Source organism: Somniosus microcephalus, chromosome 33, assembly GCF_052327205.1.
Source record: "Somniosus microcephalus isolate GS21.2 chromosome 33, FLI_Smic_1.0, whole genome shotgun sequence".
Taxonomy (NCBI): Eukaryota; Metazoa; Chordata; class Chondrichthyes; order Squaliformes; family Somniosidae; genus Somniosus; species Somniosus microcephalus.
In genome coordinates, this window is record NC_141019.1 from 2,900,385 (window position 1) to 2,926,132 (window position 25,748).

Here is a 25,748-nt window from a genome sequence, read left to right on the forward strand (position 1 = left end):
ACAGATGTGGTGCCGGAGGACTGGAGGACTGCTAACGTTGTGCCCTTGTTTAAAAAGGGAGAAAGGGATAGACCGAGTAATTACAGGCCAGTCAGCCTAACCTCGGTGGTGGGCAAATTATTGGAAAAAATTCTGAGGGACAGGATTAATCGTCATTTAGAAAGGTACAGATTAATCAAGGATAGTCAGCACGGATTTGTTAAGGGAAGGTCGTGTCTGACTAACTTGATTGAATTTTGTGAGGAGGTAACAAGGAGGGTCAATGAGGGTAGTGCATTTGATGTAGTGTATATGGACTTTAGCAAGGCTTTTGACAAGATCGCACATGGCAGACTGGTCAGAAAAGTAAAAGCCCATTGGATCCAGGGCAAAGTGGCAAGTTGGATCCAAAATTGGCTCAGTGGCAGGAAGCAAAGGGTAATGGTCGAAGGGTGTTTTTGTGACTGGAAGGCTGTTTCCAGTGGGGTTCCGCAAGGCTCCGTACTGGGTCCCTTGCTTTTTGTGGTATGTATCAATGATTTAGACTTCAATGTAGGGGGCATGATTTAGAAATTTGCAGATGATACAAAAATTAGCCATGTGGTTGATAATGAAGAAGAAAGCTATAGACTGCAGGAATGGACTGGTCAGGTGGGCAGAACAGTGGCAAATGGAATTCAATCCGGAGAAGTTTGAGGTAATGCATTTGGGGAGGGCGAACAAGGAAAGGGAATACACATTAAATGGTAGGACACTGAGTAGTGTAGAGGATCAGAGGGACCTTGGAGTGCATGTCCACAGATCCCTGAAGGTAGGCCAGGTAGATAAGGTGGTTAAGAAGGCATACAGAATACTTGCCTTTATTAGCCGTGGCATAGAATACAAGAGCAGGGAGGTTATGCTTCAACTGTATAAAACACTAGTTAGGCCTCAGCTAGAGTACTGCGTGCAGTTCTGGTCACCACATTACAGGAAAGATGTGATTGCACTAGAGAGGGTACAGAGGAGATTTACGAGGATGCTGCCAGGACTGGAGAATTTTAGCTATGAGGAAAGACTGGATAGGCTGGGGTTGTTTTCCTTGGAACAGAGGAGGCTGAGGGGAGACCTTATTGAGGTGTATAAAATTATGAGGGGCCTAGATAGAGTGGATAGGAAGGACCTATTTCCCTTAGCAGAGGGGTCAAAAACCAGGGGGCACAGATTTAAAGTAATTGGGGGAAGAATTAGAGGAAGTTGAGGAGAATTTTTTTTCACCCAGAGGGCGGTGGGGGTCTGGAACTCACTGCCAGAAAGGGTGGTAGAGGCAGAAACCCTCATCACATTTAAAAAGTGCTTGGATATACACTTGAAGTGCTGCAACCTACAGGGCTACGGACCAAGAGCTGGAAAGTGGGAATTAGGCTGGAGAGCTCTTTCAGCCGGCACGGACACGATGGGCCGAACGGCCTCCTTCTGTGCCGTAAATTTCTATGATTCTATGATTGGCACCGTTGTCTTCATTGGAGGGTCACAAAGGTTGACGACCCCATCCCATCGGCCTCGTGCCGAGCAGGTTAGGTTACAATGACCCGCTTTGAATTCAAACAAGATCTGAACGCATCTCATACCAGTTAGATTCCAAGACATGTAGAGAAGCCTATCACACATAGGCTTTTTGAGACTTGAGCATAAAATCCAGGCTGACACTCCAGTGCAGTGCTGAGGGAGTGCTGCACTGTCAGACGTGCCGTCTTTCAGATGAGACATTAAACCGAGGCCCCGTCTGCTCTCTCAGGCGGATGTAAAAGGTCCCATGGCACTATTTTGAAGAAGAGCAGGGGGAGTTCTCCCCCGGTGTCTTGGCCAATATTTATCCCTCAACCAACATCACTAAAGCAGATGATCTGGTCATTATCACATTGCTGTTTGTGGGAGCTTGCTGTGCGCAAATTAGCTGCCGCGTTTCCCACATTACAACAGTGACCACACTTCAAAAAAGTACTTAATTGGCTGTAAAGCACTTTGGGACGTCCTGAGGTCGTAAATGCAAGGTCACACCTTTTTTTTTATTCGTTCATGGGTTGTGGGCATCTTGGCAAGGCCAGCATTTATTGCCCACCACTAACCTGCTGTTAGTGGACTGAAAGGAGTTTTCTGATTGCGTGGGTGCAGCATCTATAGCTGTAGCCAGGTGTCTCTTAGAAGGGGGAGGAGTGGATGGCCCAGCAGTCCGGAGAGAGCAAATAGTACACAGCTCACAGAGCAAACTACTGCAGGCCGTGGATATAGTGCACTAGTCAGCTACCTGCTCATTACAGAGAAGAAGTACATGACCAGGCTCAGTCTCAACAGAGAGGCTGTAACTCAGGTGTGCAACCTGGTAGGGACAGTCAACTATCGGCCCTACACTAGCAGTGTCACTGAAGGTCTCAGTTGCCTTCAACTCTCGTCCCACAACATCCTTTCAGATGCTCACAGGGCCAACCTCAGCAGTCGGCCATTTTGGTTTTGGCCAACTTTATTTCCTTCACGCTGAAATAGTGACACTTTCACGATATAGCTGCTCAGTCAGCTGACAAGCTGCACGGGATGCGGAAGGTATCTCGACTAAACCCCGATGGGCCTGCATCAGTGCTAGGGGTCTCTTTTGGTGGGGGTCACTGCAGACCCATTGCTTTCAGAGGCGCCGGCTGTAGTCACTTGGGCAGGGCTGTATAATGCCACAGGACTGCCCACCCGGCACGAGTGTCAACTGCCTGCTCCTGTGCTTCTCCGTGCATGCCACAGTAGGAGGGCATCTCCCCATGATGCCCACTGGTCTGTGTGGGCAGAGATCAGTGGGCATCTATGAGGTCTCTGAATCCCTCCCTCATGGTTGTCTGTAACAGGGTGTACAACAGCTCTCACATTATGCTCTTGGGTCACTTTATGCTCTGTGTTTTAGACTACTCTTGTAATTGAGCCCCTCCGCCATACATTCTCAAGAGTGTCTACACTTGCCCTTGTATATAGGTAAGTTTGATAGTGTCAGGTAGGTTTGATTGTGTCAGCCTTGGCTCAGTGGGTCGCACTCTTGCCTCTGATGTTAGAAGGTTATGGGTTCAAGTCCCACTCCAGAGACTTGAGCACAAATTCTAGGCTGACACTGAGGGAGAGCTGCACTGATGCCATCTTTCAAGTGAAACATTCAACCAAACTCTCAGGCAGATGTAAAAGATCTCCAAGCCAAAATTTGAAGACGAGCAGGGGAGTCCTGTCTGATATTTGGCCCTCAACCAGCACTTAAAAAAAACCAGATGATCTGGTCATTATCACATTGCTGTTTGTGGGATCTTGCTGTGTGCAAATTGGTTGCCGTGTTTCCCACATTACAACAGTGACTACACTTCAAAAGTACTTCATTGGCTGTAAAGCGCTTTGGGACATCCTGAGGCGCTCCATAAATGCAAGCCTTTCTTTAGTGGGCCCAGGATAATGAGCAGAAAACTTTTTGTGAGGTTGCTTTAGTGACTAGTCCTATCCTGTGCCTCCACAGGATCCTTAATTTACTTTGGCAGAGACGCATTGGCCTCTGTTTGAACCTTCAGTATTTTACTTTTCCTGATTGTGATTAATTTAGAGATTCATTGAAGCATTATTTAAATTATGCTCAGTGATGTGGCTTAAGGTTAAATATTTCCCATGTATATAAAGGCTAAATTATAATTTAAATTCATGTAATGAATGATTTGAAATTGGGATTCTCACTAACAGTGCTCATCTAAAAAATAATCAAACAGTTACAAAGGCCTAGAAATTCAGTTGCTTGCGCCAGCCGGTAGCGCCTTAGGAGGAGGAGATGTTGGGCACTAGGCGGCTAACGGCCGGGCGCAGCGCGATCTGCACCTCTCCCCAACTTCACTCACGATTTAGCGGCGGCGCAAAGTCTTTGCGCGCGCTCAGCTGCGCGCGCAGATCCTGACGTCATTTCCTCATGCAACGCCCTTTGTGCGCCCCAAACCGGAAATTCAGTCGCGACGCCCTATTGTGCGCCTGGCGCCCCTAGCGACTGGTAGAGTGGAACGGTGCTCAGTCGATGCCGGGCGCGGGGGGTGCAAATTAAAGGGCACTCCTCCTGCACTAGAAAAGGCTGCCATTTCGCAGCACTCCTTCTTGAGAGATGGATCTTTGCAGAGAGACCAAGGTAGAGAGCTTTCTGCTTTGGCTCAACACTCGGACAGGTACTTGTGGCTTCAGGCCACAGCTTTCCAATTGTCTTTGCCTTCATTGACATATCATTGTTTGCTAACATATAATGGGGGCTGCAATGGGTGCAAACGCTGGCCTTCTCCATTGCATCCAAAGGGCTCACAGACGCCGTGAGAGAGTGGCAGTCCTGGCTAGATGGAGAGGGGGCAACAGGCGTCGGGAACGGAGGCCTTACCCACCCAGGGTATACCGCCAGCAGTTCTCCTATCTGAACATGTCTGACGAGCAGTGTGTTTGGAGGCTGCGATTCCGAAGGGAGGTGGTCACAGAGATCTGCCACCTGCTTGGCGGTGATCTGCAGCCACATCTGAGGAGCAGGACGTCTCTGTCGGTGGCAGTGAAGGTGACGGTGGCTCTCAACTTCTATGCCACCGGCTCCTTCCAATCCGCTACTGGGGACATTTCCAACATCTCCCAGTTCGCCGTGCATTGCTGCATCTGCCAGGTGACCAATGCCCTTTTCAAAAGGAGACGTCAGTTCATCTCCTTCTCCATGGCCCTTGCCAAGCAGCAACAGCGTGCAATGGGCTTTGCAGCATTCGTGGGCTTCCCCATGGTGCAGGGCGCCATTGACTGCACGCATGTGGCTTTGCGGGCACCTCTGGAGAATTCCGAGGATTACCGCAACCGGAAGGGCTACCATTCGCTCAACGTCCAGCTGGTGTGTGACCACAGGCAGCTCATCCTAGCTGTCAATGCCCGCTTTCCAGGCAGCAGCCACGATGCCTTCATCCTGCGCCAGACTTCTGTGGCAGACATGTTCCAGGCCCAGCCTCACCCACGAGGATGGCTTCTCGGGGACAAAGGCTATCCTTTGTGTACCTGGCTGATGACCCCGCTCCGTGCGCCCAGCACCCCTGCTGAAGAGGGATACAACGACAGCCATCAAGTGACCAGGAACATCACTGAGCAAACAATCGGCGTCCTGAAGCAACGGTTCCGCTGTCTGGATCGTTCCGGTGGAGCCCTACAATATTCGCCGGAGCGAGTCTCCCATTTCGTGGTCGTGTGCTGCATGCTGCACAACCTGGCTATCCGCAGGACTCAGCCACTGCCACCAGAGATTGGAGGACCACCTGAGGAGGAGGAGGAGGAGGAGGAGGAGGACCAGCACAGGAGGGAGGCAGAAAGTGCAAGGGCCGCCCGTCGCCAGCTTATTGAACGTCGGTTCTAGGCTCCCTCTCAGGGAATGGCTTGTGCCAATGTCAGCAGATGAATGTAGCCGCTCCACAAGCCCTCAGCCGAGCAGGGCAACCAGGACTTGCAAAAAAAACCATGCACAGTGCGATTTAAGAACATTAATTTATTGCAAACCTCTGCCCTTCCCACATTACAACCTCATGTTGAGAAGCCCCCTCCAAAAACACAAAACTAACAGTCTCAGCCTTACAAAAACAAAGAAAGACACCAGTCTCGGCCTTACAAAAACAAAAAAAGACACCAGTCTCGGCCTTACAAAAACACAACTACACCAGTCTCGGCCTTTCAACAACCACAAAGCATTGGTGCAGACCTTCTACTTTTTGCCCTGCGAGGGCGATGCCTTTCGCATCCTTGCCTGGCCCCTACCCGCCCTGCAGCTCCTCCTCAATGGGAGCCCAGTGGCGGGGGAAGGCTGCTGAGGGTCAGGTGGCGAGATGGCAGATGCCCTTGGGGGTTGGCCTGCACCAGCTCTGGCCTTGGAGGGGCCGGCTGCTGACTGCTCCAACTCTGCTTGGGCGGCAGCAGTCTGTCCAGCGGCTCGTGGCAGCTGCAATGGCGGAGTGGCAGTGTCGGCTGCAGGAATGGTGCCAACCTGACAGATCGCAGGTGCCCCCTGGTCACCTGATACAGTGGCACTCGCACGGCCAGCACTGCAGCATGCGCAGCAAACAGTTGGAGAACAGACGATGCCTGGCTGATCCAGCGAGGGTGGCAGCAGTTAGTGCCCGTGTGGCCCTGGTCTGTGTCCGCATGACAACAGCCAGTGAATGGACGGCACGACTGAGCACTTGGCTCGAAGCCACCTGTGCTGCCGCGAAGTCCTGTAGACTCCTGGCCTGTGCTGCTCCAAATTGCTGCACACTCCTTGACAAAGACTCAATGGAGTCAGGCATCCTTGCCACTGCAGCCATGAGCTCATTGTGCCTGCGCTCAGCCTGGACGGCCATTTCCTCCAGGAGCCGCACCTCCTCTGCGCTCACCGTCGCAGGACTGGAGGCCGCACTCACCCTCTGGGGAGAAGTCCGCCGAGCTTCCCCACCCCTCCCGCGTTGCTGCCGTCCGCTGGGCCCCGGAGCTTCACTCTCCTCCGACCCTTCCCCCCGGCTCCCCTCCAGGGAAGACGTGTCCCCTACATCGCCATGGGCTGCCTCGGCTGAGGGTGGCACTGATGGGCCGGCTTCCTCTTCCTCCTCCTCGAATTCGGAATCACTGACAGTGGCAGCTTGAGGGCCCGCCTCCTCACCTGGCGATTCACCATCTGAAAGCAGGAAGGCACAAGAGTAGCTTTAGAGTGAGGACAGGGCGGCAGCGAGGGAGGCATGAGTGGTGCCATTCACCGCATTGGTCGGACAGTGGCAAAGGATGCTGATCTGAGGCGCAAGTGGAAAGAGAGAGGTCAAAAAGGTGATGCCCTTACCATTGGTGCCCAGAACAGGGTTGGCATCTCCACTGGCGACGGGGCCAATCAGCCGGCCTGCCATAATGCACTCCACACACTGGTCGAGGTCGGAGAGCTCTTTGACGTCAGGACGGCCTCCCCCGGTCTCACTTAGTTTCCCCCGGTTGTGCGCCACCTTGGCCTGCAAGAGAAAGGACGGCCTCTAAGTACAGTGTGAAGCCCTGATCTTGTCTGCACTGCCTCCCATGGTCGAACAGCTTGTACAGTGTGAAGCCCTGATCTTGTCTGCACTGCCTCCCATGGTCGAACAGCTTGTACAGTGTGAAGCCCTGATCTTGTCTGCAGTGCCTCCCATGGTCGAATAGCTTGTACAGTGTGAAGCCCTGATCTTGTCTGCAATGCCTCCCATGGTCGAATAGCTTGTACAGTGTGTAAAGTGCTGAATGTGCAAGTGATTTTCATGACAGTCCCATAGCTGCTGGATGAGGGCTGGCCATTAGGGCTTTCAGGTCCCTTTGCCCATAAACTGAGGTGCACATGCAGGGATGAGGAGGACACTGGAAAGGGTACTCACCCTGACAACCCGAGTGAGGTCGTTGAACTTCTTCCGGCATTGCACAGGAGTCCTGGCAACCACGCTGTTGGAAGACACCCTGTTTGAGACCTCCCTCCAGGCTTTCCGGTAGGCGCTGGGCAGCGGCCTCTTGCCACCTTCTGGGAACAGAACATGGCGCCTGCGCTCCACTCCGCCAACCAGCAGCCTCAGGTCACTGTCGCTGAAGCGCTGCGCTCTCTCCCTGGCCTTCTCCATAGCCCTGGGCGTTGTGCAGATGAAGCAGAAGTGGTCAGGCCTAGGTTGAGGGCTGCAGTGTGCAGGGCGTGGCAGGCAAACAAATCCACCCTCCCCCTTTAAGAGCTGACCGGCGCCAGAGTGTCTGCCCTCAATCAACAACTCGCCGCACCTGCGCTGCGCCCGGCCTCGGGGGTATCGCTCAGCACCGCCGGCTTAGCGCCAAAAGATAGTCGTGCATCGCCTGTTTTAGCGCAGCAGCAACCTCTTGGGGCGATGCGACTGAATATCGGCGAAGGTGGCGCGAACTTGCGCCGGGCGCAAACTTTAGCGGCCACCCGACTTTAGCGCCCCGAACGTGGCTATACTGAATTTCTAGGCCAAAGAGTTGTCATTAATAATTATTATATTTTCTGTCCATGTCAATTAAATTTCTTATTTGAATATTGAATGCCGATACTATCAACAGAGGAAACTAGTTAACAAGTTCTGGATTACAACCATGCAAGGGAGCAATTTACTTCAGTCGATAGAAGCATTAACCCAGGGCATTAGCAATTAGGAGCATATGAACAGGAGGAGGCCATTCAGCCTCTCGAGCCTGTTCCCCATTCAATTAGATCATGGCTGATCTGTACATATGAACAGGAGGAGGCCATTCAGCCCCTCGAGCCTGTTCCCCATTCAATGAGATCATGGCTGATCTGTACATATGGACAGGAGGAGGCCATTCAGCCCCTCGAGCCTGTTCCCCATTCAATGAGATCATGGCTGATCTGTACATATGGACAGGAGGAGGCCATTCAGCCCCTCGAGCCTGTTCCACCATTCAATTAGATCATGGCTGATCTGTACATATGAACAGGAGGAGGCCATTCAGCCCCTCGAGCCTGTTCCCCATTCAATCAGATCATGGCTGATCTGTACATATGGACAGGAGGAGGCCATTCAGCCCCTCGAGCCTGTTCCACCATTCAATTAGATCATGGCTGATCTGTACATATGAACAGGAGGAGGCCATTCAGCCCCTCGAGCCTGTTCCCCATTCAATCAGATCATGGCTGATCTGTAGTTTAACTCCATCTACCCGCCTTGGTTCCATAACCCTTAATACCCTTACCCACCAAAAATCTATCAATCTCAGTTTGAAATTTCCAATTGACCCCCAGCCTCAACAGCTTTTTGGGGGAGAGAGTTCCAGATTTCCAGCACCCTTTGTGTGAAGAAGTGCTTCCTGACATCACCCCTGAACGGCCTAGCTCTAATTTTAAGGTTATGCCCCCTTGTTCTGGACTCCCCCCACCAGAGGAAATAGTTTCTCTCGATCTACCCTGTCAACTCATTTAATCATCTTAAACACCTCAATTAGATCACCCCTTAATCTTTTATACTCGAGGGAATACAAGACTAGTCTACGCAACCTGTCTTCATAATTTAACCCTTTTAGCTCCAGTAATAATAATTTCACGTTTTGAGGAATGCAAAAGGAATTTGGCCTTGTTTCTTCAAAAAAAAACTTTGAGGAGGGCTAGTTGAAGCTTTCAAGATTACAAAGGGAAATGACACCTTTGGTCCTTCCGATACAGTAGATAAGGAGAAACTGTATCCAGTGGCAGGAGGGTCGGTAACCAGAGGGCACAGATTTAAGATAATCGGCAAAAGAACCAGAGGGGAGATGAGGAAACATTTTTTTACGCAGCGAGTTGTTATGATCTGGAACGCGCTGCCTGAAAGGGCGGTGGAAGCAGATTCAGTACAGGTAGACTATCCTTTATCCGAAAACCTTGGGACCAGCTGTGTTTCGGTTTTCGGAATTTTTCGGATTTCAGAAGGTTTTCATCTCCGTATCTGACAACAAACACTGTTGCTTAGCAACAGCTTGTAAACACTCGGGCCCTGCCTTGGAAGCGTCTCTGAAGCTGTTGCTAAGCTACAGAGACTCTTTCCACAGCCTGACTGTTTAAAAGAATGCCAGGGGAAGAAAAGAAACCGAACAAAACGGCTACTGATTTCTGCCGTTAGATCGAGGTTTCCGGCTCCCCCTGCTCCATATCTGAATTCCTTGACTTAGCGGGGGTCTGGGGCTCGACTGCCGCCGCCAGTTGTGGGAAAGCCGGATATCGGCTGACTCCTACACTAAGCTGGCCCGCAAATCAAGTCGGGGGGCGGGGGGAGAAAAGACTATCGGACAGGCCGCTGCAGCTATCGGACGGGCCGCTGTGTTGTTAGGTTCACTCTCCCGGTACCTCCTTCACACTGCCCGGCTCGGCTTGCAATCTCCTACCCAGGAGGGAACTCTGTGACCCTCTGCCCTGCTCACAGGGAAAGGCAGAGCTCCCGGACCACTCCTGTCATGTTTGGCACCACTCGGGTCATGTCGTGTGCACGACTTACGCTCCACGAAAAAACTTCCGGTTTTTAGAGGTTTTCGGTTTTCGGAAGTGCGGATAAAGGATAGTCTACCTGTAGTAACATTCAAAAGGGAATTGGATGTATACTTGAAAAGGAAAATTTGCAAGGCTATGGAGAAGGAGCAAGTCCGGGAGTGGGACTAATTGGCTAGCTCTCTCAAAGAGCTGGCACAGGCATGATGGGCCGAATGGCCTCCTCCTTTGCTGTCAGGTTCTGTGATCCCAGTTGTAGCATTTGCTCTGGTCCCTCAGCTGAGGTTAGCTGATTCACCACAGACCAGGGATCAAACCTGGGATCTTCCTACTCTGTATGGCTCAGTAATGCATTACACACTGAACCATGGGTGGCGGAGTTACGCATACAGCTTTTTATTAAATCTTCTACCTGTCAGGAGAAATACGCCATGTGCTTCAAAAGCCAGGACGGTTGAATGTATTTCTGGAGGTTTAATCACATGACCTCCGGCCTCCAACTACCCCGCCCTCACACTCACGCCATTGGTCGCCTGACACGTCCATCCTCATGACGCACCGCCTTCCCACGGCCAATTAGAAAGCGAACTGACTCTTTGTTCCCTGATTGGATGATTCTTGACTTTTTTTTAATATTCGTTCATGGGATGTGGGCTTGTTTCTTCAAAGGAACGGCGACATATTTCCAAGTCAGGATGGTGTGTGACTTGGAGGGAAACATAGAAAAATAGGAGTAGGAGTCGGCCATTCGAGCCTGCTCTGCCATTCAATATGATCATGGCTGATCCTCTATCTCAACACCATATTCCCGCTCTCTCCCCATGCCCCTTGATGTCTTTTGTGTCTAGAAATCTATCTCCTTCTTAAATATATTCAGTGACTTGACCTCCACAGCCTTCTGTGATAGAGAATTCCACAGGTTCACCGCCCTCTGGGTGAAGAAATTTCTCCTCAACTCAGTCCTAAATGAACTTGGAGGTGGTGGTGTTCCCATGCGCCTGCTGCCCTTGTCCTTCTAGGTGGTAGAGTTCGCGGGTTTGGAAGGTGCTGCCGAAGAAGCCTTGGCGAGTTGCTGCAGTGCACCTTGTAGATGGTACACACTGCAGCCACGGTGCACCGGCGGTGGAGGGAGTGAATGTCTAAGGTGGTGGATGGGGTGCCCATCAAGCGGGCTGATTTGTCCTGGGTGGTGTCGAGCTTCTTGAGTGTTGTTGGAGCTGCACTCATCCAGGCAAGTGTCAGTCAAACAGCTGCTTTTTTTCCCCATCTCCTCTATTTTAACTTATAAGCAGAAGTGTTCAAAGAAGATTAAACAAACACAATTATTTTTAATGCCCCTGTGATTTTTCTCCCGGGTTTTGCTCCTAGCAGTGTTCTAGAGATTAATTTTCAATACCTGGAAACTCCAGGAGGGCTGGTAACCTGAACATTAAAACCCGCCTCGCTTCTCCATCCGTGCAATTGGGGCTGGCTGCAGCAGAATACTCATTTCATCCTTTATATTTACTGATAACTTCTGTTCTTTCAACACAGGTATGTCCTGCAAGAACTTGTAGAAACAGAAAAATTATATGTGGCCGACCTGGGTTTTATAGTGGAGGTACGGCTCGCTATATATATATCTTTATACTTTTAATATAATCAATCTTTGGAACCTTTTAGGCTGTTTATATAAATCTAGCATTATTATATGTGTCGTGGGACCGTTTACTACATTATAGGTGCTATATAAATGCAAGTTGTTTGTTGTTACAAAGTAGTTTTACTTCACACCAATGCTAAGAAGTTAATGTAGCCTTGAATTGTTTTATTCAATAGCTCTTATTAATTTTCATCTATGCACATTGGTGTTACCGGCTTTGTTACAATAGCCATAATATTCATGTGAAAACACTCTCATGAGTGAAGCAGTGTGTACACCATTCCTGTACATCCACCTCTCATGGTTTGAGCTGATTTACAATCACTTACCTCTGCATTCTGTGTCCACCGTGTCTCAGTGGGTCTGAGTCAGAAGGTTGTGGGACCTGAGATCAAATCCAACTCAGACTAATGGGATGAAAGTCTTCTCGAGCCTCACTCTCCCCTCTGAGTCAGATGGTTGTGGGTTCAAGTCCCACTCCAGAGACTTGAGCACAGAAATCCAGGCTGACACTCCCGTGCAGTACTGAGAGAGTGCTGCACTGTCGGAGGTGCCGTCTTTCAGATGAGACGTTAAACCGAGGCCCCGTCTGCTCTCTCAGGTGGATATAAAAGATCCCATGGTACTATTTTGAAGAAGAGCAGGGGCGTTCTCCCTGGTGTTCTGGCCAATATTTATCCCTCAACCAACATCACTAAAAAAACAGATTATCTGGTCATTATCACATTGCTGCTTGTGGGACCTTGTGCACATTGGCTGCCGCGTTTCCTACATTACAACAGTGACTGTACTTCATTGGCTGTAAAGTGCTTTGGGAAGTCCTGAGGTTGTGAAAGGCACCATATAAATGCAAGTCTTTCTTTCATTAAGAAAGCCTCCAATCAATTCCCTCACGTGCACAAGAACTGCCAGAAGGGTCAGGAAACTGTTCAGCGTGGTAACAGTGCCACCCTCATGCTGGCACGGAATATTAAAGTGCTTGAGGGTACAATTAAACAGACAGTGTTTGGGATAAACTCCAGCAACCTGCTGCCCTCCAGGTTAGGCAATTGACCTTTCAGCATCCAGTAACTGTCTGCCTTGAACATTCTGACACTTCTGTACTCCTTAAGGCAGTAGCTGCTAAATTCAGTCAGTACTTTGATACGATTAAGCGAGTTGCTGTCTAGCAGGGACGCCATCGTTTTTTGCCCCTAGATGCTGATTGGTAACTGACCTTGATTACCTTACCACCTCCACTCAAGCCCAGCCCCATAAAACTGCAGCCAATCTCCACCAGAACCTCCTAAAGATTCTCTTCTCTTTTCTAGGGTTACATTGCAACAATGAATGAAAAAGGAGTCCCTGAAGACATGAAGGGGAAAGATAAAATAGTATTCGGGAATATTCACCAGATCTATGAATGGCACAAAAAGTAAGAACTCTCCATGACCAGCAAAACACTGCCAGCGCAGCAGTCAGGATTGTGTCATGTACCAGCTACTTGTTCGGTTACAAGTATCAAGTAATGGTTTTTGTTTGATGTACCAGCTACTTGTTTGGTTACAAGTATCGAGTAATGGTTTTTGTTTGATGTACCAGCTACTTGTTCGGTTACAAGTATCGAGTAATGGTTTTTGTTTGATGTACCAGCTACTTGTTTGGTTACAAGTATCAAGTAATGGTTTTTGTTTGATCATGCGGTGACAGGGTTGGCTACTGTGTCCATTAGGAGAACCAATGCATTTGCTGGTAGAATTGTTTCTCCAAAGGTTACCCAGTGAATGGTGCAGTGGGCTTTTTTCTTTAACCTCTGGGACTTGAGTTCAAATCCAACCCAGACTAACGGGATGAAAGTCTTCTCAGGTCTGCTGGCTGGTTCCGTGGGAAATAAGTTCGGACAGTCTAAGCCCAGATCCTAGTGGACACTAATTGGCAATATTTCACAGTCCATGGTCCCATAGCACAAAGATATTCCTCAATTGGCAATTTCACTCAGGGAGCTCCAGGATGTCACACTGGTGTCATAGGGAGTGTTGTTCTTCAACCACAGTTGAGGTATGTTGTTCAACCAGAGTAGAGGGAGCTTCACTCTGCATCTAATTTTGCAATGCTTGACCTAGGCTGGATGCTGGGATCGAAAGATCTTTTTAAAGGTTACACGTGTCTAAACTATTGTTCCTTTATTTGGGTTGATTGAACTGGCCTTGCTGCAGATTTCGAGGGGTCCATTGATTTCAGCTCCCTGGGACGATTTGCAGCGGTCTGGGATGGTACAATGGCCAGTGAGCCGAACGATGGGAGGAAGTAACTGGTAAATGAAGGAGTGGGGAAATGAGGTCCGGGAAAGGCCTAGCCTAATCAAGTAGCTCAGTTTCGGGGTGGGGGGAGAGGTTGATTCTGGGATGAAGGGGTTGACATATGAGGAAAGGTTGAGCAGGTTGGGCCTATACTCATTGGAGTTGAGAAGAATCAGAGGGAATCTTATTGAAACATGTAAGATTCTGAGGGGGATTGACAGGGTAGATGCTGAGAGGATGTTTCCCCTCGTGGGGGAATCTAGAACTCAGGGGCATAGTTTCAGAATAAGGGGTTGCCCTTTTAAATTGGAAATGAGGAGGAATTTCTTCTCTCAGAGGGTCGTGAATCTTTGGAATTCTCTTCCCCAGAGAGCTGTGGAGGCGGAGTCACTGAATATATTCAAGGTGGAGATTGACAGACATTTGAACTACAGGGGGAGTCGAGGGGTACGGGGAGAGAGCGGGAAAGTGGAGTTGAGGCCAAGATTGGATCAGCCGTGATCTCATTGAATGGCGGAGCAGGCTCCAGGGGCCGATTGGCCAACTCCTGCTCCTGTTTCTTATATTCTTACGTTCTTATACAGGGGTAGATTTTCAGAGTCCAGGCTGACGGCAAGTCAGCTGGCGAGCTGCCAGCGTGTAACCGGAAAGTTGCGGGCAACGCGATTGTCCAATACATGCCCACAGCAGGAGAGGTACCTCACCACTGGCTTGATCATGGGAAATTTCAGCTATTGCGTTCAGTCAGAGTATCAGAGGCTGCTGTGTCCAACCTTGACCAAACACTGTCTTTCTGGTTGCCACCACATTGACATAAATGACCTCTCAAGCTTGATGCCAATTTCTACCCTCATATTCTTAATGCAAATTACTTCTTCCATATCACTAAATCCCAAACCATTAAAATTCATGTCTCTTCAATCTTATCAAATTGATGATTTCTCTAAATTACATTTTCTGTTGGCAAATTAGAGATTGTTTTACTTTATAGTGTCAGCCATGGCTCAGTGGTAACACTCTCAACTAGGAGTCAAAAGGTTGTAGGCTCAAGTCCCACTCCAGAGACTTGAGCACAAAATCTAGGCTGACACTGAGGGAGCGCTGCACTGTCAGAGGTGCCGTCTTTCGGATGAGATGTTAAACCGAGACCCCCTTTGCTCTCTCAGGTGGATGTAAAAGATCCCATGGCACTATTTCGAAGAAGAGCAGGAGAGTTCTCCCCAGTGTCCTGGGGCCATTATTTATCCCCCAACCAACATCACTAAAACAGATGATCTGGTCATTATCACATTGCTGTTTGTGGGAGCTTGCTGTGCGCAAATTGACTGCTGCGATTCCTACATTACAGCAGTGACTACACTTCAAAAAGTACTTCATTGGCTGTAAAGCACTTTGAGACGTCCTGAGTTGTGAAAGGCGCTATAGAAATGCATAGTTGATTCTTTAAAGGGGCACTGTCTCCTGTATAAATGTTTGGGTCAGTTCTTTCTTGTTTGAAGCCCTTGTGCTAACTTTTGCGTCCATTTTTAAAAATCTCGTTGGATTTTTTTCAAGAAGAGCGAATGCTCCACATCCTGTGCTGGGTTGGCGGATATCAGCACGAGCAGCAGTAAATGCCCTTACAATTGACCTCACCTCACCTTGGGTTAAGGAGGGGAAAACTGGCCGGCTGATGGCTATCCAGTGGCCCCTGTTGGAAAGTTGATGGGTGCGTGTGGACATCGGAGCAGGCGTGCAGTTGGCTCAGCTGTGGTGTGTCCCGCAGTCCCATAGCCCGCCGACGCTCGCTGTCCAGTCTCACACATCCTCTTACTGCAATTATACAGGGCCTTGGTGAGACCACACCTGGAGTATTGTGGACAGTTTTGGTCTCCTTACCTCAGGAAGAATATACTTGCCATAGAGGGAGTGCAACGAAGGTTCACCAGACTGGTTCCTGGGATGGGGAGATTGTCCTATGAGGAGAGATTGAGTAGACTAGGCCTATATTCTCTAGAGTTTAGAAGAATGAGAGGTGATCGCATTGAAACATACACAATTCTTACAGGGTAGATGCAGGGAGGATGTTTCCCCTGGCTGGGGAGTCTGGAACCAGGGGTCACAGTCTCAGAATAAGAGGTCGGCCATTTAGGACTGAGATGAGGAGAAATGTCTTCACTCAGAGGGTTGGTGAATCTTTGGAATTCTCTACCCCAGAGGGCTGTGGAGGCTCAGTCATTGAGTATAATCAAGACAGAGATCGATAGATTTTTGAATATTAAGGGAATCAAGGGATATGGGGATAGTGCGGGAAAGTGGAGATGAGGTAGAGGATCAGCCATGATCTTATTGAATGGTGGAGCAGGCTCGAGGGGCCAAATGGCCGACTCCTGCTCCTAATTCTTATGTTCTTACATCATGAATTGGCTGATTGACGTTAATGTGGCTGGAAATTCCTGATCTCCTGTTTGGAGTCTAATTTTAACCTAATTTGCTGGGTGGGAAACCCATGGGATCGTCGGCTTTACACCCCGCCCAATATGACTCTCCACTGACTGCAATGGCGGCGTGTAAAACCAGCTTTGCCCCCGATCCCATCAGTTTCCCGTAGAGTCAGCGTTTTGGGGGTTGGGTCCACGTTTGTAGATTGGGGAGTGGGGGGGGGGCGGTGGGCAGTCTGAAAGAAGGCGAGAGTTGGGGACGATTTTAATCCTACTCGCTCAGCAGAAACCTGTCGGGCGGGCGGTTACAATCACCCTGGCTCGTAACTGTCCAAAAGCCGCCCTGATCGCAACATCTGCAATTTTAACCCACTCTCCTGAGCGGGCAGCAAGGACACCCGCCCGGAGCCAACAGGGTCCTTCCTTACATATGCATGTTGCAGCCCGATGACATCATTGAGACCTGACTGTAATTTTAACTTTGACCTGAGCGGGGAATCCACCTGGAGTTAAAATCGAGGCTTTCTCTGTGAAGGGGAGGGGAGTTGGATGGATGATATACAGAGTCTCTTTGAACTAGGCCCAGAGCGGGTAGCGTATCTCTGAGAACTGGGACGGGGGGGGGTCGGAGTGGAAGAGTGACTGTTGAGGTAACTCTGAGGGAAATGATGGTCTAGTTGGTCTGTTGAAACCCCAAATGTTGCTTTGTTAAAACCTACCTCTTTGACCAAGCTTTTGGTCACCTGCCCGAATATCTCCTTATGTGGCTCGCTGTCAAAGTTTTGTCTGATAACACTCCTATGAAGCGCCTTGGGACGTTTTACTATGTTAAAGGCGCTATAGAAATGCAAGTTGATGGTGTTGTTGTTAAAAATCTATCAATTGTGAAGTATGAAACTGTTTAAAATCAACCAAAAGGCACCATTTGCAAAACTGTGAAGTGTTTCAAAGCAATAGTTCTCAGATCCCGCTAGAAATGCAGCACCAGGTTGTAATGAAGGGATTGGGGGCAGCATTGGAAGGAATAGGTGCAGTTCTGAATATACTGGCTGCAGCTGTGACTGTGAATGGTCTCATGGGTAGTAGTTCAAATCCCCCATCTGCTATTCGGCAAAAAAAATGTTTTTTTTTCTAAACGGCAAATTAATTAAAACTTTTTAATCTCCCAGTAATTGATTGTCTGCTGCGACTGGGAGAAAGAGCTTTTAAAATATAAAGGGAAAGAATTAATTCCCAAATAACAATTTAGAGAGAAATTTTCAATAAAATTCAGCAAAAGTCTCTTCCTTTTCAGGTCAAAAAATATATAAAGGCCCACATTCATTGTAGATTGCAACAGATTGGCAAATGTACCACATGAATTGCCAAAAATCAGAATTTTCTGGGGACATGCTCCCAGGCTTTCCTTGAAAATAAATCTTGTGCCACAACATTCCTTTCACACTTTTATGTATTTGTGAGAGCCAATTTTCCGAGCACACATTCCCGACCTTACCCCCCCTGGGAGTGCACATTGAGAAATTCCGGCCTTATTCCCCGTGGTCTTCTGGACCACACCCTCTATTTCCCGATATGGGATCCCAACGGGCCAGGTTCCGTGCCGGGAGCATGCATGCCGGGAAAATGGCTGCTACCTTTTGTTTGCCTCCACGGAAAGAATTTTGGGTCGAGCCATCGCTTAAGTTATAAGCCCATGTCCCACTGCACTTCCAGTGTGATTATTTGTTTAAACGTCATAGACTTATATTCAGGGCGGTTTTTGGAGTGTCTGCTTTTCAGGGTCTGCGTCAGCTTTCTTGAAGCTGTGAAGTCATCTTTCGACAGGTTTCTGGAATGGCATGTATAATTAGATAAAGTGCTGGAGTGTGACTGTGGTCCATGGAACCATACTCCAGTGGCTCAAAGGACATATTGACCACAACATTACATACATATTACATAGAATGTACAGCACAGAAACAGGCCATTCGGCCCAACAGGTCCATGCCGGTGTTTATGCTCCACACGAGACTCCTCCCACCCTACTTCATCTCACCCCATCAACATATCCTTCTATTCCTTTCTCCCTCATGTGTTTATCCAGCTTCCCCTTAAATACATCTATGCTATTGGCCTCAACCACTCCCTGTGGTATGAGTTCTCACCACTCTCTGGGTAAAGAAGTTTCTCCTGAATTCCCTATTGGATTTATTAGTGACTATCTTATATTTATGGCCCCGAGTTTTGGACTGCCCCACAAGTCGAAATATCTTCTCTGCGTCTACCCTATCGAACCCCTTTCACAATCTTAAAGACCTCTATGTCACCCCTCAGCCTTCTCCTTTTCTGAAGGAGCTGAATTCATCGAATCATAGAGTGATTACAGCACAGAAGGAGGCCAATCGGCCCATCGAGCCCATGCCGGCTCTCTGCAAGAGCACTTCAGCTAGTCTCACTCACCTGCCCTATCCCCGTAGCCCTGCAAATGTTTTTCCTTCAGGTACTTATCCAATTCCTTTTTGAAAGCCACGATTGAATCTGCCTCCACCACCCTTTCAGGCAGTGCATTCCAGATCCTAACCACTCGCTGCGTAAAATTTTTTTTTCTTACGTCGCCTTTGGTTCTTTTGCCAATCACCTTAAATCTGTGTCCTCTAGTTCTTGACCCTTCCGCCAACGGGAACAGTTTCTCTCTATCTACTATACATAGATATACATAGAAGATAGGAGCAGGAGTAGGCCATTCGGCCCCTCAAGCCTGCTCCGCCATTCAACGAGATCATGGCTGATCATCCAAATTCAGTACCCTGTCCCTGCTTTCTCCCCATATCCCTTGATCCCTTTAGCCTTAAGAAATATATCCAACTCCTTCTTGAATATACTTAATGAACTGGCCTCCACCGCCCTCTGTGGCAGAGAATTCCACAGGTTCACCACTCTCTGGGTGAAGAAATTCCTCCTCATCTCAGTCCTAAATGGCTTACCCCTTATCCTTAGACTGTGACCCCTGGTTCTGGACTCCCCCGCCATCGGGAACATCCTTCCTGCATCTAGTCTGTCCAGGCCTGACAGAATTTTATAGGTTTCGATGAGATCCCCTCTCAATCTTCTAAACTCCAGTGAGTATAAGCCCAATCGACACAATCTCTCCTCATACGTCATTCCTGCTATCCCAGGTATCAGCCTGGTGAATCTTCGCTGCACTCCTTCCATGGCAAGAACATCCTTCCTCAGATAAGGCGACCAAAACTGCACACAATACTCAAGGTGCGGTCTCACCAAGGCCCTGTACAACTGCAGCAAGACATCCTTGTTCCTGTACTCGAACCCTCTTGCTACGAAGGCCAACATACCATTTGCCTTCTTAACCGCCTGCTGCACCTGCATGCTTACCTTCAGCGACTGGTGCACAAGAACACCCAGGTCTCTTTGCACTTCCCCTTCTCCCAATCTATTGCCATTCAAATAATAATCTGCCTTCCTGTTTTTGCCACCAAAGTCGATAACCTCACATTTATCCACATTATAGTGCATTTGCCATGTTTCTGCCCAATCACCCAACCTGTCCAAATCATACTGGAGTTTCACAACATCCTCCTCACAGCATACCCTCCCACCCAGCTTTGTGTCGTCTGCAAATGTGGAGATATTACATCCAATTCCCTCGTCCAGACCATGACTCTGTCTAGACCCCTCATGATTTTGAACACCTCCATCAAATCTCCTCTCAGCCTTCTCTGCTCTAAGGAGAACAACCCCAGCGTGAAATGGAAGGCCATACGGCTAATGGTTGTAGCCCTGCTGGTGTTAATTCAACTCGCTCTGTGAGCAGTACCGCTTTAAAGCAACACAGTGCCGCCCCTCAAAGGTACTGTGATGAACAAAACAGATAATACATTTATTTATTATTCTTGAAGCATGACCCGGGTGCGTGTTAAATCCCACCTCACTTGATAGAATTTATCATTTCAACGCGCTGTGCCAGAAGGCATCCTAGGGGAAATGGTGTGTAGGGCAGGTTATTATTTTAAATTATCTGTCTTTCATTCACAGCTATTTCTTAGGAGAGCTGGAGAAATGCCTGGAGGAGCCAGAGAGACTAGCAGAGCTCTTCATAAAACATGTGAGTCGTCAGTGTGTCTGCTCGCATTCTTGAAATAACTGACCTAACATGCCCCTCCCCCCCCCGCCCCCTCATTCCTTTAATGTTTTCCTCCGTTGCTTAAGCTTGTTTTTGAGCTGCTGCGCAAAAGGGTTAAAGATTTCCAAAGTACGTTGCGATTTAAGCCTCGGCCGAGGATTGTGAACCTTCGGCTGAACTTGCGCCCTTGCTGATGGTGTGGTCATTACTCTTGGCTGCCGATGACTAGTGTCAGAGATGCCCTGATCGCACTGCGCCTCACAAAACTGCAGCACTGACCTTTGCGAGCAAGCCCGTGCGGCGCGGTATCCAGGGCCAGAGGTCTTTCAATCGCTAGGTTGTCCCAATAATGGAGCAGATTCCCTCGTTCACCCTCTGGAGAAACAGCTGAGCTCTGGTTTTTTTTCTCCCCCGCCCCTCCCCGAGGCTCCCAGGACCACAGATAGGGTCGTCAACCCTCCAGGATTGACCAGGAGTCTCCAGGAATTGAAGATTAATCTCCAGGACACTGCCGGGAGCAAAACCCGGGACAAATATCATCGGGGCTTTGGAATAAAAAGTTTTGTTTTCATTTTCTTTGGACACTTTCTCTTATTGGGCCAGTAATTCCGGTCCCAACGCGTGAGTACGGACGGGGTACTCACACGTGGGCCCGTTGGAAGTGCCGGATTTCAGCATGCACAACGCATGCGCGGGAAACCGGCATTTCCTCCAAGGGGTTCAGAGGTCCCACGCGTGCGTGCAGGACTCTGCGCGCACGCATTGAACTTCCTTTTTGACAGGTTTGCCCGTGTGTAAGGGCCTGAACTTTTTAGAAATGTAAAAAGGTGTAAGGACTTGATTCTTTAAGGTAAGTGGTCTATTATTTAAAATTATAACATTTTTTCCACAGCTTTATTGTTTTTAAGGACTTTACAGTAAGGTAAGTCAGGGAAGCTGCCAGTGTCCCTGACGACCATGTGTGCGGGAAATGCATCCAGCTGCAGCTACTTGCAGACCGCATTGCGGCGCTCGAGCTGCAGGTGGATGAATTTTGGAGCATGCGCGATGCTGAGAGGCTCGTGGATAGCACGTTTAGCGAGTTGTTCACGCCTCAGGGCAGGGCGGCACAGGGGGTGACCATCAGGCGGAGCAACAAAGGCAGGCAGGTAGTGCAGGGAACCCCTGCGGGCATCCCCCTTTCAAACAAGTATACCGCTTTGGATACTGTTGAGGGGGATGACTCACCAGGGGAAGGCAGCAGCAGCCAACTTCCTGGCACTGGGGGTGCTCCTGCTGCCCAGGAAGGGGGGAAAAAGAGTGGGAGAGCAATAGTGGTAGGGGATTCTATAGTAAGGGGAACAGATAGGCGTTTCTGTGGCCGTAGACGTGAATCCAGGATGGTTTGTTGCCTCCCTGGTGCCAGGGTCAAGGATGTCACTGAGCGGCTGCAGGGCATTCTGGAGGGGGAGGGTGAACAGGCAATGGTCGTGGTCCACATTGGTACCAACGACATAGGTAAAAAGAGGGATGAGGTCCTGCATCAAGAATTTAGGGAGCTAGGTAACAGATTAAAGAGCAGGACCTCAAAGGTTGTAATCTCTGGATTACTCCCAGTGCCACGTGCTAGTAAGTATAGGAATGGGAGGATAGAGCAGATGAATGCGTGGCTAAAGAGTTGGTGTAGGGGGGAGGGTTTTACTTTCCTGGATCACTGGGCCTGCTTCTGGGAAAGGTAGGACTTGTACAAGTCGGACGGGTTGCACCTGAACCAGAGCGGGACAAATATCCTTGCGGGGAGGTTTGCTAGCACTGTTGGGGGGGGTTTAAACTAACTTGGCAGGGGGATGGGATACAGAGGGGAGCTGAAATAGGGGGGGATGTGCTGCCAATTATAGAGAAAAAAACAAGTCAGCTTGGTAGACAGGGCAAATATATAAGGGCAAGGCTGGATGGCATCTATTTTAATGCAAGGAGTCTTGCGAATAAGGTGGATGAACTGAAGGTGTTGATAAACACATGGGAGTATGATATTGTTGCTATCACGGAGACATGGTTGAGGGAAGGGCAAGACTGGCAGCTCAATATTCCGGGGTACAGAATCTTCAGGCGAGACAGAGGGGGAGGTATAAGAGGAGGGGGTGTCGCAATATTAATTAAGGAGTCAATTACTGCAGTAAGGAGGGATGATATATTAGCAGGGTCCTCTAATGAGGCCATATGGGTGGAGCTTAAAAACAAAAAGGGGGCAAGCACTTTGCTGGGAGTGTACTATAGGCCTCCAAACAGTCAGGGGGAGATAGAGGAACAGATATGTAGGCAAATCTCAGAGAAATGTGCAAATAATAGGGTAATAATAATGGGGGATTTCAACTTCCCCAATATTAACTGGGATAGTCAGAGTGTGAAAGGCTCAGAGGGTGTAGAATTCTTAAAGTGCATCCAGGAGAGCTTTTTGAGCCAGCATGTAGAAAGTCCTACAAGAGAGGGGGCGGTACTGGACCTAATTCTCGGGAATGTGGCCGGCCAAGTGGAAAAAGTGCTAGTAGGTGAGCACTTTGGTGATAGTGACCATAATATGGTAAGATTTAAGGTGGCCATGGAAAAGGACAGGGATGGGCCGGAAATAAAGGTTCTAAATTGGGGGAAGGCCGATTTTAATAGGATAAGGCAGGATCTGGCCAAAATGGACTGGGATCAGCTACTTGTAGGAAAATCCGCATCGGAGCAATGGGAGGCTTTCAGAAGGGAGATTGAGAACATACAATGGCAACATGTTCCCGTAAAGGTCAAGGGTGGTTCCAAAAACCACAGGGAACCTTGGATGTCAGGGGATATACGGGAATGGATTAGGAAAAAAAGGAGGGCTTTTGGTAGATACAAAAGGCTAAAGACGGAGGAAGCCCTAGAGGAGTACAAAAAGTGCAGGGGGATACTTAAAAAAGAAATTAGGAGATCAAGGAGGGGCCATGAAATAACACTGGCAAGCAAAATAAAGGAAAATCCGAAGATGTTTTATAAGTATATTAAGGGTAAGAGGATAACTAGGGAAAAAATAGGGCCCATTAGGGACAAAAGTGGCAATCTGTGTGTGGAGCCGGAAGATGTAGGAGGGGTTCTGAATGAATTTTTTGCGTCTGTTTTCACTATGGAGAAGGACGATGTAGACATAGAAATAGGGCGGGGGGACTGTGATATGCTCGAACATATTAACATCGAGCGGGGGGAAGTATTGGCGGTTTTAGCTGGCCTAAAAATGGATAAATCCCCAGGCCCGGATGAAATGTATCCCAGGCTGCTGTGTGAGGCAAAGGAGGAGATTGCGGGGGCTCTAACACATATATTCAGGACCTCTCTGGCCACAGGGGATGTGCCAGAGGACTGGAGAACCGCTAATGTAGTACCATTATTCAAGAAGGGTAGTAGGGAAAAACCGGGGAACTACAGGCCAGTGAGCCTAACATCAGTGGTAGGAAAATTATTGGAAAAAATCCTGAGGGACAAAATGTGTCTCCACTTGGAGAGGCAAGGATTAATCAGGGATAGTCAACATGGCTTTGTCAAGGGAAGATCATGTCTGACTAATTTGATTGAATTTTTTGAGGGGGTGACTAGGTGTGTGGATGAGGGTAACGCAGTGGATGTGGTATACATGGATTTCAGTAAGGCCTTCGATAAAGTCCCGCACAGGAGACTGGTCAAGAAGGTAAGAGCCCATGGAATCCAGGGTGCCTTGGCACATTGGATACAAAACTGGCTTAGTGGCAGAAGGCAGAGGGTGATGGTCGAAGGTTGTTTTTGTGACTGGAAGCCTGTGGCCAGTGGGGTACCACAGGGATCGGTGCTGGGTCCCTTGCTGTTTGTGGTCTACATTAATGACTTGGATATGAATGTAAAGGGTATGATCAGTAAGTTCGCGGATGATACAAAAATTGGTAGGGTGGTAAATAGCGAGGAGGGTAGCCTCAGTCTGCAGGACGATATAGATGGGTTGGTCAGATGGGCGGAACAGTGGCAAATGGAATTTAACCCGGAAAAGTGCGAGGTGATGCACTTTGGGGGGACTAACAAGGCAAAGGAATACACAATGAATGGAAAGACCCTAGGCAAGACGGAGGGTCAGAGGGATCTGGGTGTGCAAGTACACAGATCCCTGAAGGCGGCGGAACAGGTGGATAAGGTGGTAAAAAAGGCATATGGGATACTTGCCTTCATTAGCCGAGGCATTGAATATAAGAGCAAGGAGGTTATGATGGAGCTGTATAAAACACTGGTTAGGCCACAGCTGGAATATTGTGTGCAGTTCTGGTCGCCACACTACAGGAAGGATGTGATCGCGTTAGAGAGGGTGCAGAGGAGGTTCACCAGGATGTTACCAGGGCTGGAGCGCTTCAGCTATGAAGAGAGACTGGGCAGGTTGGGTTTGTTTTCCTTGGAGCTGAGGAGGCTGAGGGGGGACATGATTGAGGTGTACAAAATTATGAGGGGCATAGATAGGATGGATGCTGAGGAGCTTTTTCCCTTAGTAGAGGGGTCGATAACTAGGGGGCATAGATTCAAGGTAAAGGGCGGGAGGTTTAGAGGGGATTTGAGAAAGAACTTTTTCACCCAGAGGGTGGTTGGAGTCTGGAACTCACTGCCTGAAAGGGTTGTGGAGGCAGAAACCCTCACAACATTTAAGAAGCATTTGGATGTGCACTTGAAATGCCATAGCATACAAGGCTACGGGCCAAATGCTGGAATATGGGATTAGATTAGACAGGGCTTGATGGCCGGCGCGGACACGATGGGCCGAAGGGCCTCTATCCGTGCTGTATTACTCTATGACTCTATGACTCTAAGTTTATTTTTAGACCCGATTTCTTAAAAAATTATTTTTTTCAAAAATTTGATTAATTGTTTAAAATAGTTTTTTAAAGTTATTTATAGTTTATTTAATTATTGGGATGTTTTTTAAGATTTTATTTAAAGTTAAACTAGTCTTTCGGCCGCCCGTACTTTTCATGAGTTTGACAGTTCTTACTATCAAACTCATGAATGAAGTTTCCCCTCCCCTGATTGGCTGCACAGTGCTCACCTGATCCCAGCCGGCACATCGCACTAACTACGCCGCTGGATCAGGTAAGCACAGCGCGCCGACATCTGAACCGGGCATGTGACAGGAATTCCAAGCAGGCCCAGGCTTCAGATGTCGGCGCGCCGGGTGAGGGCACATCGGGGGCTTGCACGCGCGGCAAGCACCCGATCCTAATTTCTGGGCCATTAATTATAAAAATATTGGAGATTGGGTGGGGGGTAAAAAGCTGTTTGACTGACAGTGAAG

General features: G+C 48.8%; 1 protein-coding gene across 7 annotated transcripts in view; it reads left to right on the top strand.

Moving 5' to 3' along the window:
* The window catches only part of LOC147096930 (rho guanine nucleotide exchange factor 25-like), a 550,157-nt gene that overhangs the window by 469,409 nt on the left and 55,000 nt on the right, over positions 1-25,748 (top strand). For all 7 annotated transcript variants that reach the window (XM_085972586.1, XM_085972583.1, XM_085972585.1 and 4 more), the window contains 3 exons: positions 11,519-11,585; positions 12,938-13,041; positions 20,359-20,428. In XM_085972586.1, the coding sequence (XP_085828712.1) occupies positions 11,519-11,585; positions 12,938-13,041; positions 20,359-20,428 (241 nt within the window). The remainder of the gene's footprint in view (positions 1-11,518; positions 11,586-12,937; positions 13,042-20,358; positions 20,429-25,748) is intronic.